Below are 17,063 nucleotides of genomic sequence, written 5' to 3' on the forward strand. Positions count from 1 at the left end.
TATTACATTTTTTTTTCGGACAGGGAACCACTGTTAACGGCCAGGTACTCATTTTACACCTGAGTATGGTGAGAGAATGTGAGTAAAGAGCCTTTTTCAAGAACTCAACTCTGCGCCGCTCAGAGCTTGAACCCTGGATCTTCTAATCCTGATGCGAGTGTCTAACCAAAAGACCACTAGCTACATGTATTCATCCATGTATATTCTGATGAAGCTGTCCCTTGTGGGAGGAGTACACACATACATTGAAAGTTCTCTAAAATCTTGTGATTTCATTTGTGCTCATGTGTCATTTGTGATTGTGATTTGTGATGTTAGATAAGGGTTCTAAATTGTTGTTTACTGCGTTTCAGTTTATGGATTTGAATGGAACATTAACTATTGTTATTATTATTATTATTAATATTATTATTATTATTATTATTATTATTATTATTATATTTTCTTCTTCTTCTTCTTCTTATTATTATTATTTAATTATATTTATCTATTTATTTATTATTGTTGTTTCTGTCTTTCCAGGAACACAAACTCCTAGATCTCATGGAGATGGCATCCATCCACGAACCCATGGCAATTGGCACCGTTTACTCATCTTTTGAGGAACTCGAGAGAGCTGTAATGGATTATGGAACTGCTGCAAATATTATCTTTGTCAAAAGGGATTGCAAAAGAGTAAGTTTATAATTCTATTCTGCACTTGGCCTATCAGTCTTTCCACAAACTGGGAAAATTTCAATCTCTAAGAAAGAAAAATTGAGTTTACCTACCTCACCCCACATCACCTCGTTTTCGTGACCGAGGTGGTCGTAGAGGAGACATGAAAGATGACTTTGCAGTAAGGGTCATTCATCCAGTTTACCGACACAGCAAGTGAATGTGTGAAAGGCATGGATATAAATAGAAATGACCCCATAAAGAACAAAGTAGTTCTTTTACTGTTATATCAGAAGTCCTATATCTCATCAGACCTACCATTTGTACACATTTATTCGGTATGTTCAGATTTTTTCGTCAAATTTTGATCTTTTTCTTCCATTTTATGATTTTTGTCTCTAAGACTAGAAATGTAAAGGACTATGCATGCAGGAACACCTACCGTCCCAGAATTTTGAATAATTAAAAAAAATGGTTATCCTGGAAAAAGGTGGGGGGGGGGGGGGGAGATCAATGACTGTTGATATTGTGATATGCTACCTCTTAAAAGTATTAAGTATGTACTGTTGGTTACTCACCCTATTCCATTTTGGTTATGATGAGTGTGTTTGTTTTTAAGTGCTATGATTTTTTAGATTTTTTAAAGATAGGAGTGGTTATTTTTGGACCCTTAGAATTATAAAAATAATCCATTTACGGCAAAGCGGGTGGGGGAGAGGGCTTACATTGTTCCCTTGGGCTCCCCCCCCCCCCCCCCCCCCCCCCCCCAACAGAGGCTCAGCAACCCCTGGACTCCATCCTTCAGGGGAGAGAATCCAGAAAGAGTTCAATTTTCAGGGGCAGATATTTTTCTGCAGTGGCACTCATGACCAAACCACCCCTTCTTCCCTCCCCTTCTCCCCCTTTCTCCTCCCCCCCCCCCTTCTATCTTCTCTATACTTCATATCTTAGTATTATTATGTTCTTGATATTAGACGTTTTATTGTCTTTTAAGACTTTACAATAGCCTGACTTTTTTGTTCCTGAAATTTGAGGTTATGTTCATAAAATCATCCAGAAATTTGAAATTGTGGGCAGGCATGACTGGACTATGGTCAAACTGTTAAAGTGAGTGGAATAAAATGCATTTCATCAATGCTCACAAATTTGTGAATAGTTTGGAAAAAATCGAGACTTTCAAGGAGACATTTTGTATCAACAATCACACAATAGTCCATAAGGCCCGTGGAGCCAGAGTTTATCTCGGGTTCTATAGTGTTTACAGTCAATAGACATTGCTGGCTATCCTTTTGATAGGACACTAGTCTGTAGCAGTACAAACACAAAATGCAGGATTTTATGAGTTTGTTATATATATATATATATATATATATATATATATATATATATATATATATATATGATCACTTGATTCGTTTCCGCGGATCCGCGGTTTTCTTTCCTTTCCTCGGTTTTCCTCCTCAGATCCTCGATCCGCGGATATTTCCTTCATTTCCTCCTTTTACTTTTTTTTTATATAATAAATCTTTAAAAAATACCTCCTTTTTAAAAAAAAAAATATATATATAAAAAATTTCCTCCTTTTACTGGACTCCGGGCGTTTTAAAATTGTACTCAAAAGAAGTCATCCTGCCTACTTTCCTGTGGTGCAAGAATGTTCTAGGTGAGTTTTCCGTTTTTCCGAGACTTTTCCTCCTTTTTGACTTTTTGTGAGTATCATCACTGATATATATATATATATATATATATATATATATATATATATATATATATATATATATATATATATATATATATATATATAACCCACTTAACTTAACCTTTTTCTATGTATTGGATTGGATTTATTTCAGTAGATCTTATTTGACCTGGTGTTCTGAATCAACTTTGATAATGCTATATGATTTATTTATATATAATGTACATCTCTCTGAAATAGATCAAATCTTTTGATGGCAAAGATAAAGATTCTAGGGACTATGATCATGTGACTTTTGTATGCAAATTGGGTGGAAAGATAACTCCCAGCAAAAGTAAAGGCTTCAGAAAACGCAAGTGAGTAAATAATACGATTTAATAAAATAAATTAGAACTTTTGTTTTATATCCATATATATATATATATATATATATATATATATTATATATATATATATATATATATATATATATATATATATATAGATATATATATCTGAATTAGGGGCTAAGTTTCTTGCTCAATGAGACAACAAGATGCTGCCAGTGAGACTCGAACCCAGGGTCTTCAGGTGCAAGTGAAGTGGCTAATCCAGTCACCTATCTCGCTTTTCTAATATTCCCCTGTTTTAACACTAACTTAACTTAAATATGAGCATAGACGATATTTGATTCACATTATCCATTTGTGGAATCGTTACGTTTGTCAAGGGTGACTTGTATTTGATGTTGAGTTGAAATCGGTAAGGGTCTCTGTGTTTGCAGCTGTCAGAGGAAGCCGATACCAAAGTCACTGGGAAAAGAAGTGGGAAAAAAAATAAAATAAAAAAAATAATAGAGCTTTTATACAGTGCAATAGCCACTAAATGTACTCAAAGCTCTTTACTAGGGGTCCCAATCCTGCAGAAACACTTAGCATGTAGGACAAGATGTGATGCCTGGCAGAGGCTACACTGTCAATGGCTATGTTACACCTGGATACAGTGAGAGAATGCGAGTAAAGAGCTTTTTCCAAAGACTCAAGTATGCACCGCTCAGGGCAGGACTGGAACTCAGGACCATCCAGATTGAAGGCGAGTGTCATACCACGAGACAACATAGCTGATAGAAGGTGGGCATCGACTTATGAGTGAAGTGGAATCATATTTCTTTCATTTTCCTTGATGGATTTTCATGTGTCATACTGTAATAAGGAGGGGGGGGGGGAGGAACGTCAACAAAACTGCCCGACATCAAAAACAAGAAAGAAAGAGAAGAAGAGGAAGGCCCCAGGTGACGTGGAGGAGAAGAGAAGGAGAAATGAGAGAGCAGAGGGAGACATGGAACTCCGTGAAGATGATGGCCTTGAACAGAGGAAGATTGAGGTCCTTTGCTGCTGCCTTACATGCCAACAGGCACAATGTCCTCGCATTCTGTCATCATACTCAGGTGTAAAATGAGTACCTGGCCGTTAACAAGGTTGTCTCTACTTGAAAAAAATAACAAAAAAACTAATATTGCTTAACAGGCATAAGGTCTCATCCTACATGTTAATTTAAGTATTGCTGTTGGCTAGGGACACCCTGTTAAGGACTTTGAGCACGTTTAGTGGATATTGTGCTATGTAAAAGCTCAAAATTTTTTTTTTTTTTCTCTATGCTACATGTTTCTCATCTGTCCCTATACTGGCATATTTTCTCTCCTTTCCAGTTCAATTAAGTGTGGTTGTCCAGTGAAAGTCAGGGCTATATCTTTCGAAATGGGGGATTTGTCAATGGGGTACAAAATAACTCAGTCCCATCTTCGGCACAATCACAAAACAATTGAGATGGTAAGATTAAACAGAAGACTATTTTCTTTCTTTCTTGCTTTTTTCATTATCAAAATTTTTGGGTTCAAAAACTTTTTTTTTCGACGGAGAAGTGTTCTCCAATCTTGGTGAATACTGGGTAATGTAAATGTAAATGTTGCTGCTCGAAGCTCGAAGAAATAAAGAACAATGTGAAATCGAATGTAAGCTTCAATTTAATATACAAAAACAGATAAAATGGATGTGTCAGGTTTCCCTTTTAGCAACAAAACAGGATGAATGAAAAACTACAGATAAATGAGATAATGTGGTAGTGGCGATTTTTTTTTTTTTTTTTTTTTTTTGGTGGTTGGTTGAAGAAAGGTTTAGAGTCCAAAATTTCCGTGTTTGTTATTTTGTTCTTTTTGTGAAACTGTTATATTGTTTATTGTTTATTATTTTTTTCAGGCTGCAACTTCTAGCAGCTTAGTTAGCATCACAATCGCAATGGTTACGACTAACCAGTGAAGGAGGGGGATCTGGTTTTTAAGTAATCTTTTTAATTTTTAATTAAAATTGTTTTTTTAAATATTTTTTTTTTATTGATGGTTGGCTGAAGAAAGGTTTAGAGTCCACAATGTTCCGTGTTTGTTATTTTGTTATTTTTTAAAAAGTTGTTTTATTCATTTTTGTTTATTAGTTTATACAGTCCACAGCTTCTTGCAGCTTAGTTAGTATTACAATAATTAAAATTAACCAGTAAACTCTTCATGGTATGCACTTGTAGATTGAAGTTGTTATTTGACTTCTCTTCTCAGGAAATGCACCCATCATTTACTTGGGAAAGTGAAAGTTGGGCCCAAGGGTGGTTGTCAAGGTCTAGTTTGGATCCTGCCCAAGCTTTTTGTAACTTCTGTCAGAGAGAGCTGAACCCCGTGCTTAAAGAGCTTAAGAGACATAGGAAGTGTACGTTGCATATAAAACGTTCTAAATTGGGTATGTTCCAAGGTGAGGGTCGAAATTTGTTTTGTTATGATCTTATAGATTCTTGTTATGATCTTATAGATTCTTGTTATGATCTTATAGATTCTTGTTATGATCTTATAGGTTCTTGTTATGATCTTATAGGTTCTTGTTATGATCTTATAGATTCTTGTCGTCCTTCAGAGCCATTAGGCCCATGGAGCCGGAGTTTACACGGTTTCTATAGTGTAAAATGGACAATAGTAAATGCTAGCTACCCTTTGGATAGGGAGCTAGTCTACCGCAAATTACTTTCCATCAGATCGATTACCTAATTATTGCTAAGTGGACAGGGGGGTCAGAAAAAAATCTCAGTTTCACCCAGGTTCGATCTCGGTTCCTTTCCATGTGAATCAAGTGCTCTATCAAGTGAACTTTTGGGAGACTGCAGCAGCGGGTGATTGAACTCGGTATCTTTTGGGTACGAAGCAAAGACTGTACCGCTGAGCGACGCTGTCCCATAGCGTCAGCAGCAGTGCAGTGCAGGAAAATAATCAACAGTTTGGCTAAGGACCCTGATTGTATGAGTATTTGTGCAATGTCTAATCCATTGGATAACACAAACCCATAAATAAAAATGATTTGTATGGCATAGGATTATTTATTTATTTTATTTATTTATTTTGTTTTTAGTTAGCTTCATATTTTCATCAATCAGTTCATGACAGTGTATAAATCTGTGCTAATATAACGATGAATGATGTGTAACATTATGATAATTTCCATTCAGGATCAATAAAGTATATCTTATCTTATCTTATACTTAATAAATTAATGTCATTACCATCAGATAATCACTCCGGAATAGATCAAATGGAATTAACAGAACATGATGATGGAGAGATGGACGAGGACTTGGATTCTACACAAGGTAAAATATTATTGTGGTCTTGGTATCCTGTCCCGAGAAAGGCAGTTCACTTATACAGTATGAGAGTTCGAAAATAATTAGAGTAGGATCTGCATAAAGTCAACACTCTAATCAACATCTAAGTGTATTCCATTGATAATGGATAAAATCAATCAAATCTTCCTAGTCTGGCAGTGTTGGCTTTATCGGGATTCCACTGTATTGTTGTTGTTGATGTTGTTGTTGTTCTTCTTCTTCTTCTTGTTCTTGTTCTTCTTCTTCTTCTTCTTTTTGTTCTTCTTCTTGTTCTTCTTCTTCTTGTTCTTCTTCTTCTTGTTCTTCTTCTTCTTGTTCTTCTTTCTTCTTCTTCTTCTTCTTCTTCTTCTTCTTCTTCTTCTTCTTCTTCTTCTTCTTCTTCTTCTTCTTCTTCTTCTTCTTCTTCTTCTTCTTCTTCTTCTTTCTATTATTATTATTATTATTATTATTATTATTATTATTATTATTATTATTATTATTATTATTATTTCCTTCGTTTTGGTGGTGATATGAGACAGTTGATGTTTCTAAAGAAGAAGGAAGAGAAAACCCCAAAAGAACAATCTTGCCAAATTGTAACATTCCTTTACCATGTTATTGCTATGTCTCTTGTCTTTAAACATTATTATTTCAGGCAGTTTCCTTTTTCATTGATCTAACTCATCTTTGAAATATTTCAGGCCCATGGAAGCAGGAGGAAACACAAACTGCTATAGCATCTATTTCTCAAAATGGAACACAGCAGACACATCTAACGTCGATACCACCGACTCAGGCCACACAAATTACCAATTGCAGTAACAGGAATCAATCTCAAGCATACACACTTTTAACCAATCCTGCATCTACACAAGCACTTAACCTCACAAATAATAATTCTCATAGTGCCTCTTCACAGATTAGTAAAAAGGGTTGTGGTAATTCATTAAATAAAGGAGCGAAATTATCATCATCATCGTCACAACCATCATCAACGTTTTCCTTATTGTCAGGTCAAGATGATATCAATAGCAATAAGTCGTGTTGTAAGATGCATAATAATCCGATGTGGCAACAATATTTGATTGAAAAGTTAGCCGTAAAACGACTGGAAAAGGAACGTGTACAAGAGGAGTTGAACACTCAGAAATTGATGCAGCAATACCAGAAACTCAAAATAAAGAAGCTTCTCAGTGAGGTCAATGGATGAAAAAGGAAAAAACTTGAGTCGTGGAGAAAGTGATAAAGGAATCCGATGTATTAACTACACTGCCATACTTTTTGATTCATCCCTTAGCGTAGAACAGATACATCACCTTTATATGTAGAAAAGGAACGAATAAGAAGCACAAAAGATTGCAAAGCTGACAATGTACAAGGACGTTTTTAACACTAAGTTTAACTTAGGCTTTTGCAAGCCTACAAACGACCAATGTCAGGAATTCTCTCAGTTTTTGAAGATGAAAGACCCCGAAGAAAAGCCGATTTAGTTAGAAGCTTCCAGGAACAGATCAAAACAGAAGCCAAGAAGAAGGCAGGAAGTTTTGATCTGCAGGAAGTTTGGCAAACACCAAAGGCAAACAAAGGCATCCTGTATTATAAATGCAAACTTAACAATTACAATATCTGAGTGTGTTTGGCTTTAAGTTCGCAACTGGATTCAATTTTTGTGGAACGAATGTCAAGCCAAAAGGGGATCCAATGAAATGGCCTCCTGTGTTTATTGTGGATGTGGCCAAGAAGGGTGTGACCAGTGTTACATTATTTTCCCATTCTTGCTGTGGCCAAAACCATGACAGATTTTTCTCGAGTATGATTTGATATGCTTTGCACGACTCCTCCCTACAAAAAAATAGAGTACGTTTTGTTTGTGCGAGATCAATCAGAAAATGAAAGTGACAGCATTCATGCTATGATCGAGAGAGGTAGCAAACCACTCTGCATTTACACCATGCCACAATGGGCCACGGCTATTCAAGGGGCTAAGTGCCCTCAGCCTTACTATAAAGTCAAAGAGATGACAGATGACCCAACAAGTCTTTTGCGACTTTAAGTCCATTGAAAAGAAACTTGCAAATACTGAAATCGACATCGATAGGCAGAAAATAAAATGGATGAAGATACGAAAGTACACAATCTCCATGAAGGACCCAAATATCTTTCACATCTACTGTGAAATGTACGGGGCACAACATCTATTAAATGGAGCCCAAAAGCTGAAAAAGCGAAGCAATGACTTGTCTGCAGAATTTTCGTTGCAACAAATCTACACATGACCATTGCCACTTTTGTCAGAAAAACACATTGACCTGAAAGAATTGTGTCTGAATAACACACATTGACCTGAAAGAATTGTGTCTGAATAACACCATACCTGAGGTACATCGTGAATTCTACAACTCCCTGACCTATGGACAAATTGAAGACGAAGACACGGATTTCAGCACGGACGATGAATAGTACACATTGATTTAACAAAGTTCATGATGTTTCAAATCACTATTAGGATTATATCTAAGATGGTTTTCTTTATTATTATGAGCGTTCAAACCGGAGGATAATCTAATCGCAAACGTCTTTGTGAACTATTATTGATAAACTCTAACAGAAGTTCCAATACTGAAGTTACATCATTGCAGTATAATTTGTACATTGTTGAAGTGAATTTCTAATATCTAATTACCTTGAATATAATCCTTTAAAAAACCAAAACAAACTAAACTAGAGCGTTTATATAGCACAATATACACTAAATGTGCTCAAAGCGCTTTACAAAGGGTCCCTGACCAACAGAACGTGACATGACACCTCTACTCTTGTTGAAATTGGTTATGTAATGACTAGATGTTATAAACTGTTGAGGGTTGCCAGATTGTCATATTGCAATCTAGGTTATGTAATGACTAGATGTTATAAACTGTTGAGGGTTGCCAGATTGTCATATTGCAATCTAGGTTATGTAATGACTAGATGTTATAAAATGTTGGGGGTTGCCAGATTGTCATATTGCAATCTAGGTTATGTAATGACTAGATGTTATAAACTGTTGGGGGTTGCCAGATTGTCATATTGTAATCTAGGTTATGTAATGACGAAATGTTATAAACTGTTGGGGGTTGCCAGATTGTCATATTGTAATCTAGGTTATGTAATGACTAGATGTTATAAACTGTTGAGGGTTGCCAGATTGTCATATTGCAATCTAGGTTATGTAATGACTAGATGTTATAAACTGTTGAGGGTTGCCAGATTGTCATATTGCAATCTAGGTTATGTAATGACTAGATGTTATAAAATGTTGGGGGTTGCCAGATTGTCATATTGCAATCTAGGTTATGTAATGACTAGATGTTATAAACTGTTGGGGGTTGCCAGATTGTCATATTGTAATCTAGGTTATGTAATGACGAAATGTTATAAACTGTTGGGGGTTGCCAGATTGTCATATTGTAATCTAGGTTATGTAATGACTAGATGTTATAAACTGTTGAGGGTTGCCAGATTGTCATATTGCAATCTAGGTTATGTAATGACTAGATGTTATAAACTGTTGAGGGTTGCCAGATTGTCATATTGCAATCTAGGTTATGTAATGACTAGATGTTATAAAATGTTGGGGGTTGCCAGATTGTCATATTGCAATCTAGGTTATGTAATGACTAGATGTTATAAACTGTTGGGGGTTGCCAGATTGTCATATTGTAATCTAGGTTATGTAATGACGAAATGTTATAAACTGTTGGGGGTTGCCAGATTGTCATATTGTAATCTAGGTTATGTAATGACTAGATGTTATAAACTGTTGAGGGTTGCCAGATTGTCATATTGCAATCTAGGTTATGTAATGACTAGATGTTATAAACTGTTGAGGGTTGCCAGATTGTCATATTGCAATCTAGGTTATGTAATGACAAGATGTTATAAACTGTTGGGGGTTGCCAGATTGTCATATTGCAATCTAGGTTATGTAATGACTAGATGTTATAAACTGTTGGGGGTTGCCAGATTGTCATATTGCAATCTAATCTTCATTAACTCCATGGTGAGATTATAATATATTATTGCATGGCATCATTCGATAATTAAACAAACTCACCTGTGATGTTTAATTGGAACTCTTGACGAGTCTAATTCCGAATTGGGGAACAAATGAAGAAGAATCATATCGTGACTGTCAGGCTTTAACGCGTCAGAACAGACACACGGAACAAATGGAACGGGATGGGACACATACATACAAGTATAATCTATAACACTATTATATTATAGTCTAATGAATTTAAATGATATTTACCAATGGGTGGGCATTTGTTCCCCATTCGGAATTGGACTCGTCTGAGTTCCAATTAAACATCACAGGTGAGTTCGTTTAATTTTCAAACTCTACCTCGTACCTTGATTCCGAATTGGGTTACAAATGAAGCTGTAAAGCGTTTGTCTATTATGGCGTAAAATACGAAAATCCACGTAGCCCTACTCACTTGTTATTTATCCAGTACTGCCTTATTGAAATCCTTTTTTGTTCTCTCCACTGGCTTATGATAAAATTTTGTAAATGTGGTCTTTGACCTCCATCCTCCCGCTTTCAGTATTATACCAAGTGGAACTCCTTTTGTGGCTGCTTTGCTAGTAGATGCTGCCCGGGTGGAATGGGGCTTAAAAATACTGATATCAATGCCCGCTAACTCCATTGTCTTTTTTGTCCATCTCCTCAGGGTATCTCTAGAGATTGCTTCATGTGGCGGTTTTAGGTGTATGAATAATTGTTTAGAATTTCTTATAGGTTTGGTTCTCTGAATTTATTCTTTAATGTATGTAACAGTGCAAATTCTTCTATCTGGAGGATACGCTTTTAGCGTAAGATCTGATAAGTGGTGATGTGGGTTGAAGTCTTAAATAAGGTGTGAATTTTAAAATTGATTTTGTTAAGTTTCATTTCCATTTCGTCTATTCGACACGATAAAATTGTTTGTCCTCTCTGTCCGGTTGTGAGGAGCATAAGCATGTTAGTTTTGTAACTTAGGTCTTTGAGACTTAAGGATTTACAGGGGGACAATTTTTTCAGGAAATCTAAAACTATATTAGGGTCCCATGTAGACACGATCCTAGGTAAACTAGGAGCTTGGTGAAATATTCCTTTTAGATATCGCCTGATGATGGGGTGACTACCAATTGAATTGTTTTCAGATTCTAATGTTGATGCCAACGGCGGAAAGGGATTTTTACTGATTTGATTACAAAATACAAGCCATTTCCTGATGTATGTATTATATTGTTTTCTGGTATTTCGTCGGCATGAATTGATAATGATTTCACTAATTTCTTCTGAAATGTTTGCACTTTGGAGAATTTCCCGGACAAGCGGCAGGCTATCATTCTGCTGTTTATTTATAGTGCGCCAAACATCCCTTCATCAGGAGGGCTCTGGGTGCATAACATAGATTAACTTAATCATTAAGCCCTAACACAGTACACGAACAACGCTAATTATACACATAATCAAAAGAAAGCCTGTCGGAATAAGAATGTCTTCAATCAACGCTTGAATTCCTCTAGTGAAGACGAAGAACGTATCTCTAGTGGTAGTAAATTCCACAACCTTGAACCAGAATGCTGAAAGGCGCGTTCACCAGCCTTCACTTGACAGCGGGGTGTTTTCAATTTGAGGTCGTTCATTGATCGAAGCAATCGCTGTGGGTTATACCGTTCAACGAGGTTTGAGAGATATGCTGGTGACGAGCCCTCCAGGCATTTGAAAACGATAGTTGAAGATTTATATTTAATCCGCTGGTCCACTGGCAGCCAATGCAGCTGCTGTAGTAATTCAGGAGCTGCAGTTTTCCTGTCTTTCCGCAGTACAACGCGGGCTGCCATGTTCTGTATTTTCTGGAGTTTGTTTATTTTGTCCTTTGTGAGACCAACAAACAGTGCATTGCTGTTGTCCATTTTCGGGAATATCAAAGATGTTACCAATTTGTTGCAAGTTTCCCTATTAATAAATGGTCTGATTGTTCTGATATTTCTTAGAATGCAGATAGCACTTGTTCTCACATTGTTAATATGTTTGTTCATAAACAGATCACTCTCTAAGGTGATGCCGAGATTTTTTGCTGATGTTGTGAGTTGTATTTTGTCATTATGGTTGATTGTCAATGCCAGTGTAAATGGATCTGTCTTATTATTGGAACTAGCAATGAATAAGGCTTCAATCTTGTCGCCATTATTTTTAATCTATTTGCAGACATCCATCTCATCACATGGTTGATGCATTGTTCGTAAACAGTTGTCTTTGAAACTATATCGGATTGCAAACACATGCTATATATCTGGGTATCGTCGGCGTACATATGGTAAGCGAGAGAATGTTGCTCTAAGATTCTCACAACAGGGATGTGTAAAGTACAAAAAGGACTGGACCTAAAACGGATCCTTGAGGTACACCAAAATGAAGGTCACGCTCTGACGAAGTTACTTCCCCAATTAAAACTGATTGAGTTCTTTGAGTAAGATATGATGCAAACCAGTTTAGAGCAGTGCCTGATATGCCGAAAGTAACTTGTAGCCTTCGAAGTAGTATGGCATGGTCGATGGTGTCAAAGGCCGCCGAAAGATGGAGAAAACTAAGGAGGGTGGTTTTTCCTTGATCAATAATTTGCAGCAAGATTGGGGGTGTTTTTAGGGCAAAGGTGTTTATCCAACACTTTCTTGATTTTTTTGCCTGTTGACATTAGCGCACACTCCATTATTGACTATCTTTGCCACCGATTCGTGAATGTCTTCACCAAACGATTCTGGTACATTAAAAAACTGTTCCAGTTCTTTTATCTCATTATCGATTTCATCTTCGTCCTCACTTTCTTCCACCTTTTTTTCTTTCTCATCTTCGTATGCCATATCATTTTCGTGAACTCGTCGAGGTCACTGGTTGCGGTTATAGTGTGCGTGACTTCTCCCCCCTTTTCGATCTCATTCGGCTTTTGTTTCTTTGACGACGGCTCACCTGAGTCGTGATTAGTCATTAATAGACTCGTCAGTGACTTGAAACCTTCCACAATTAACTGTCCCAATTCCGAATTTGAGGCGTGGGTAGCCTATTAGAGTGGGTTTCCTTGCTCACTAAATGTGATGGCCCCTGATTAACTACTCATCTCCAATTGTTTTTGTTTTAGATTCTAATTTCCTTTTATATGTTCTACTGTCTTTTTTACATTCTCCATATTTACCCTTCTTTTTCTCTCCCGCGGGAGAAATTGGGTTTTTTGTATGAGTTAACACTCCCTCGGGAGATGTTATGGGAACTGTTTTAGTTTTCTCCCCCGCGGGGGTAGAAAGTTCCTTATTCAAATCTTCAACTTTATCTGGTTACATTGTTTATTCGAAGTAATCAAAATAATTTTCTCAAAAGTTTAAATCATTAAGCACCACTTTCACAGTGTTAATAATATGAGTTAACACTCCCTTGGGAGATGTTATGGGAACTGTTTTAGTTTTCTCCTCTGCGGGGGTAGAAAGTTCCCTATTCAACTCTTCAACTTTATCTGGTTACATTGTTTATTCGAAGTCATTTTAAAAAATTTTCTCAAAAGTTTAAATCATTAAGCACCACTTTCACAGTGTTAATATATACTCCAATGGGAATTGATATGTCACAGGTCCAATAATAGATTAAAAATCCAATAAGAATAAGGAAAAATTAACACAATGGTTTGCATTAAATAGACAAAACAAGACGCGTCCAGCCTTCTTGACAGTCGAACTGACAGTCACGGCGTGATTCTTCTTCATTTGTAACCCAGATCGGAATAGGGGTACGAGGCAGATCATCAATGGATCGTGTATTACCAATAACTAAATTCAGTTAGTACAGTGAATAATAAAGGACCAAAAATTCAAATATAGTTTTATGATATGAAATCTATCTCTACTTTAATCACAACAGTGCCAAAGAATGCTGTATGTCGACATACGACTTTCTTTGATGCTGGGTGGGGTTCCTACCTCCCATAGTGGGCAGGGAGGTACTTATTGTGTCTTCTATCCCCCTATATCTGTTTTCCAACTTGCATTCTGTCTTTGTCTTGGAATGAGATTGCTTGGTTTTGTACTGACCCTGGTCGGGGTCCTGGCTGGGAGGGAAACAGTCAAATGCATAGTTATTGTTTTGGGAGATGATATTTTTTTCCTTGTAAATCATCTCTCTGTTTTGTATTATTATATTTGTTATAATTTATAATGTAGCATTTGAGTGTATTCCTCTTAGTGGGGGCCGTGCTTGTGTCCAGATGAGACTTATTGGTGATCTCAAACTAAGTACATTGATGGTATGCTCTTGGAATCTACATCTGGTCCCTATTTGTTCCCAGTTCCCCTTTGTCTTACTTTTTCTTGGATGCTTTAATTGTAAATCTAGAACTTTTTACTATCCCATTTTCTTCCTTTTTACTGGCGCTGATATAACCTAAATGTGTTGCAAGCGCCGTAAAACCCTTAAAAACAAAAACATTTGGTGCCAATTCACTAGTCTCACAAAATAGTCCGTCGACATACAATGTTCTTTGGTGATGATTTTTTCATGAAAAATGTCATGTTATATTTCAGAAATGAGTGGTGGCATGTTCTCTAAATAAATATCAGCTATTTAAGCGTTAAAAAATATTGAAACAATGTAAGTTTCACAGTAATCTGGCAACAACTTCCAAAATGGAAACGTTTTTATTTGTCCTCCTGAAATGTCGGTATTTTGGCATACGAATACTACAGTACTACTACTTAGTTTGGCGACGGTACCTCAAAGTACTTCAGAGCCTAATGGCCCCAAGGAGCCAAAATTAATCCTGTTTCTATAGTGTGAAATGGATAATAGCAATTGCTTGTTACCCTTTGGACAGGACGCTTGTCTGTCACAAAGTACTTTCCACCAGATCAAACAGACCCAGCTACCCAATCACTGCTGGATGGAAAGAGTGGTCAGACTTGGACTTCACCCGGGATTGATCTTGGTCCCTTTGTGTGTGAAGCGAGTGCTCTACCAACTGCTGGCTGGGGTTCCTGACCTCCCATAGTGGGCAGGGAGGTACATACTGTGTCTTCTATTCCCCCTATATCACTGGGAGGGGTTCCTGACATCCCATAGTGGGCAGGGAGGCACTTACTGTGTCTTCTATCCCCCTATATCTGTTTTCCAACATGCTTTCTGTCTTTGTCTTGGAATGAGATTACTTGGTTTTGTCCAGGTCCTGGATGGAGACCTTAGCTGGGAGGGAATTAGTCAAATGTATAGTTAGAGTTTTTGTTTTGTAAATTATCTCTCTGTTATGTATTGTATTTATGTTTTGTTTACATATTATATATGATTTGTCTATCCCTCTTAGAAGGGATCTGTGCTTGTGTCTGGATGAGACTTTTCGGTGATCTCAAACTAAGTACTTGGATAGTGTGCTTTGGAATCTACATCTGTGTCCTATTTGAAACAATTCTCCTTTGTCTTACCTTTTCTTGGGTACTTTAATTGTAATTCTAGAACTTTTTACTATCCCATTTTCTTCCTTTTTACTGGCGCTGATATGACCTAAATGTGTTGCAAGCGCCGTAAAACCCTTAAAAACATAAAAACAAAACAGAGTTTTGGGAGATGATATTTTTTTCATTGTAAATCATCCTTCTGTTATGCACTGTATTATGTTTTGTTCACATATTACATATGATTTGTAAACATTTGAGTGTGTTCTTCTTAGTAGGGACCTGTGCTTGTGTCAGGATGAGACATTTCTGGGAGTGGTTCCTGACCTCCTACAGTGGACAGGGAGGTACATACTGTGTCTTCTATCCCCTAATATCTGTTTTCCAACATGCTTTCTGTCTTTGTCTTGGAATGAGATTACTTGGTTTGTCCAGGCCCTGGCCGGACACCCTGGCTGGGAGGGAAACAGTCAAATGTATAGTTACAGTTTTGGGAGATGATATTTTTTTCCTCGTAAATCATCTCTGTTATGCACTGTATTGTTTTGTTTACACATTATATATAATTTGTAAACATTTGAGTGTATTCCTCTAAGTGGGGACCTGTGCTTGTCTATGGATGAGACTTTTAGGTGATCTCAAACTAAGTACTTTGATGGTGTGCTCTTGGAATCTACATCTGTTTCCTATTTTAACAAATTCCCTCTTTGTCTTCAGCTTTCTTAGGTGCTTTAATTGTAATTCTATAACTTTTTTACTATCCCATTTTCTTCCGTTTTACTGGCGCTGATATGACCTAAATGTGTTGCAAGTGCCGTAAAACCCTTAAAAACAAACAAAACAACTTCAGATCTACAACTTTTTCCCTATCATCTCCCTTTTTACTGGCACTGAAATGATCTAAAAGTGATACAAACACTGTAAAATCCCTAAAAACAAACTTTTACATCACAGACCCAGACAATGCCCAACACGACTCAGCCCTGATAACTATATCAAAGCATGTTCCTGACCGGGGCCTGTGCGGCTATGTGACCTAGTGGTATGACACTCACTTTTGGATCAGAAGGTACTGGGTTCGAGCCTCGCTCAGAACATAGTTGAGTCCTTGGAAAAGACTCTTCACTCACATTCTCCCACTGTACTCGGGTGTAAAATGAGTACCTAGCCGTTACCGGCGTTGTTCTGTCGGGGGGAAAAAATGTAATATCGCCTAACGGGCGTCATGTCTCGTTCTACATGTTAAGTGTTGCTGTTGGCCTGGGACTCCTTGTAAAGTGCTTTGAGATTTCGAGTGGATATTGCGCTAGATAAAACTTTTTTTTTTCTTGATTCTCTTGCATCCTTGTAGTCTTCCAGAGCCATGGGACCTAAAGAATGGGAGTCTATCCAGGTTTCTATAATGTTGAAATGGACATCAGCAATTGTTGCTACCCTTTAGACAGGATGCTGGGTGGACAGTGGGATCAGAACAATAGTAGAGATCAGTGGGGGCTGTATGACGCCTGGGATCGTAAAAATAACGAAAAGGTGAAAATGGAAAGGCTTTCGATGTGAACAGAAGACAATGGACGTTTCAGATACAAACCCTTCG

At 37.1% G+C, this 17,063-nt stretch overlaps 1 protein-coding gene across 1 annotated transcript in view; it reads left to right on the forward strand.

Annotated features, from left to right (window-relative positions):
* LOC144980613 (uncharacterized) overlaps window positions 1-7,927 on the forward strand; it is a 14,446-nt gene extending 6,519 nt beyond the window's left edge. Inside the window, exons 3-8 of the mRNA XM_078928292.1 lie at window positions 523-675; window positions 2,597-2,712; window positions 4,044-4,164; window positions 4,941-5,130; window positions 5,936-6,016; window positions 6,712-7,927. Coding sequence (XP_078784418.1) covers window positions 523-675; window positions 2,597-2,712; window positions 4,044-4,164; window positions 4,941-5,130; window positions 5,936-6,016; window positions 6,712-7,220 — 1,170 coding nt within the window. The 3' untranslated portion in view covers window positions 7,221-7,927. The remainder of the gene's footprint in view (window positions 1-522; window positions 676-2,596; window positions 2,713-4,043; window positions 4,165-4,940; window positions 5,131-5,935; window positions 6,017-6,711) is intronic.
* The last annotated feature ends 9,136 nt before the right edge of the window (window positions 7,928-17,063 follow it).

The sequence above is a fragment of the Berghia stephanieae genome, chromosome 10, assembly GCF_034508935.2.
Source record: "Berghia stephanieae isolate SIO BIC M18660-M18661 chromosome 10, UCSD_Bste_1.3, whole genome shotgun sequence".
Taxonomy (NCBI): Eukaryota; Metazoa; Mollusca; class Gastropoda; order Nudibranchia; family Aeolidiidae; genus Berghia; species Berghia stephanieae.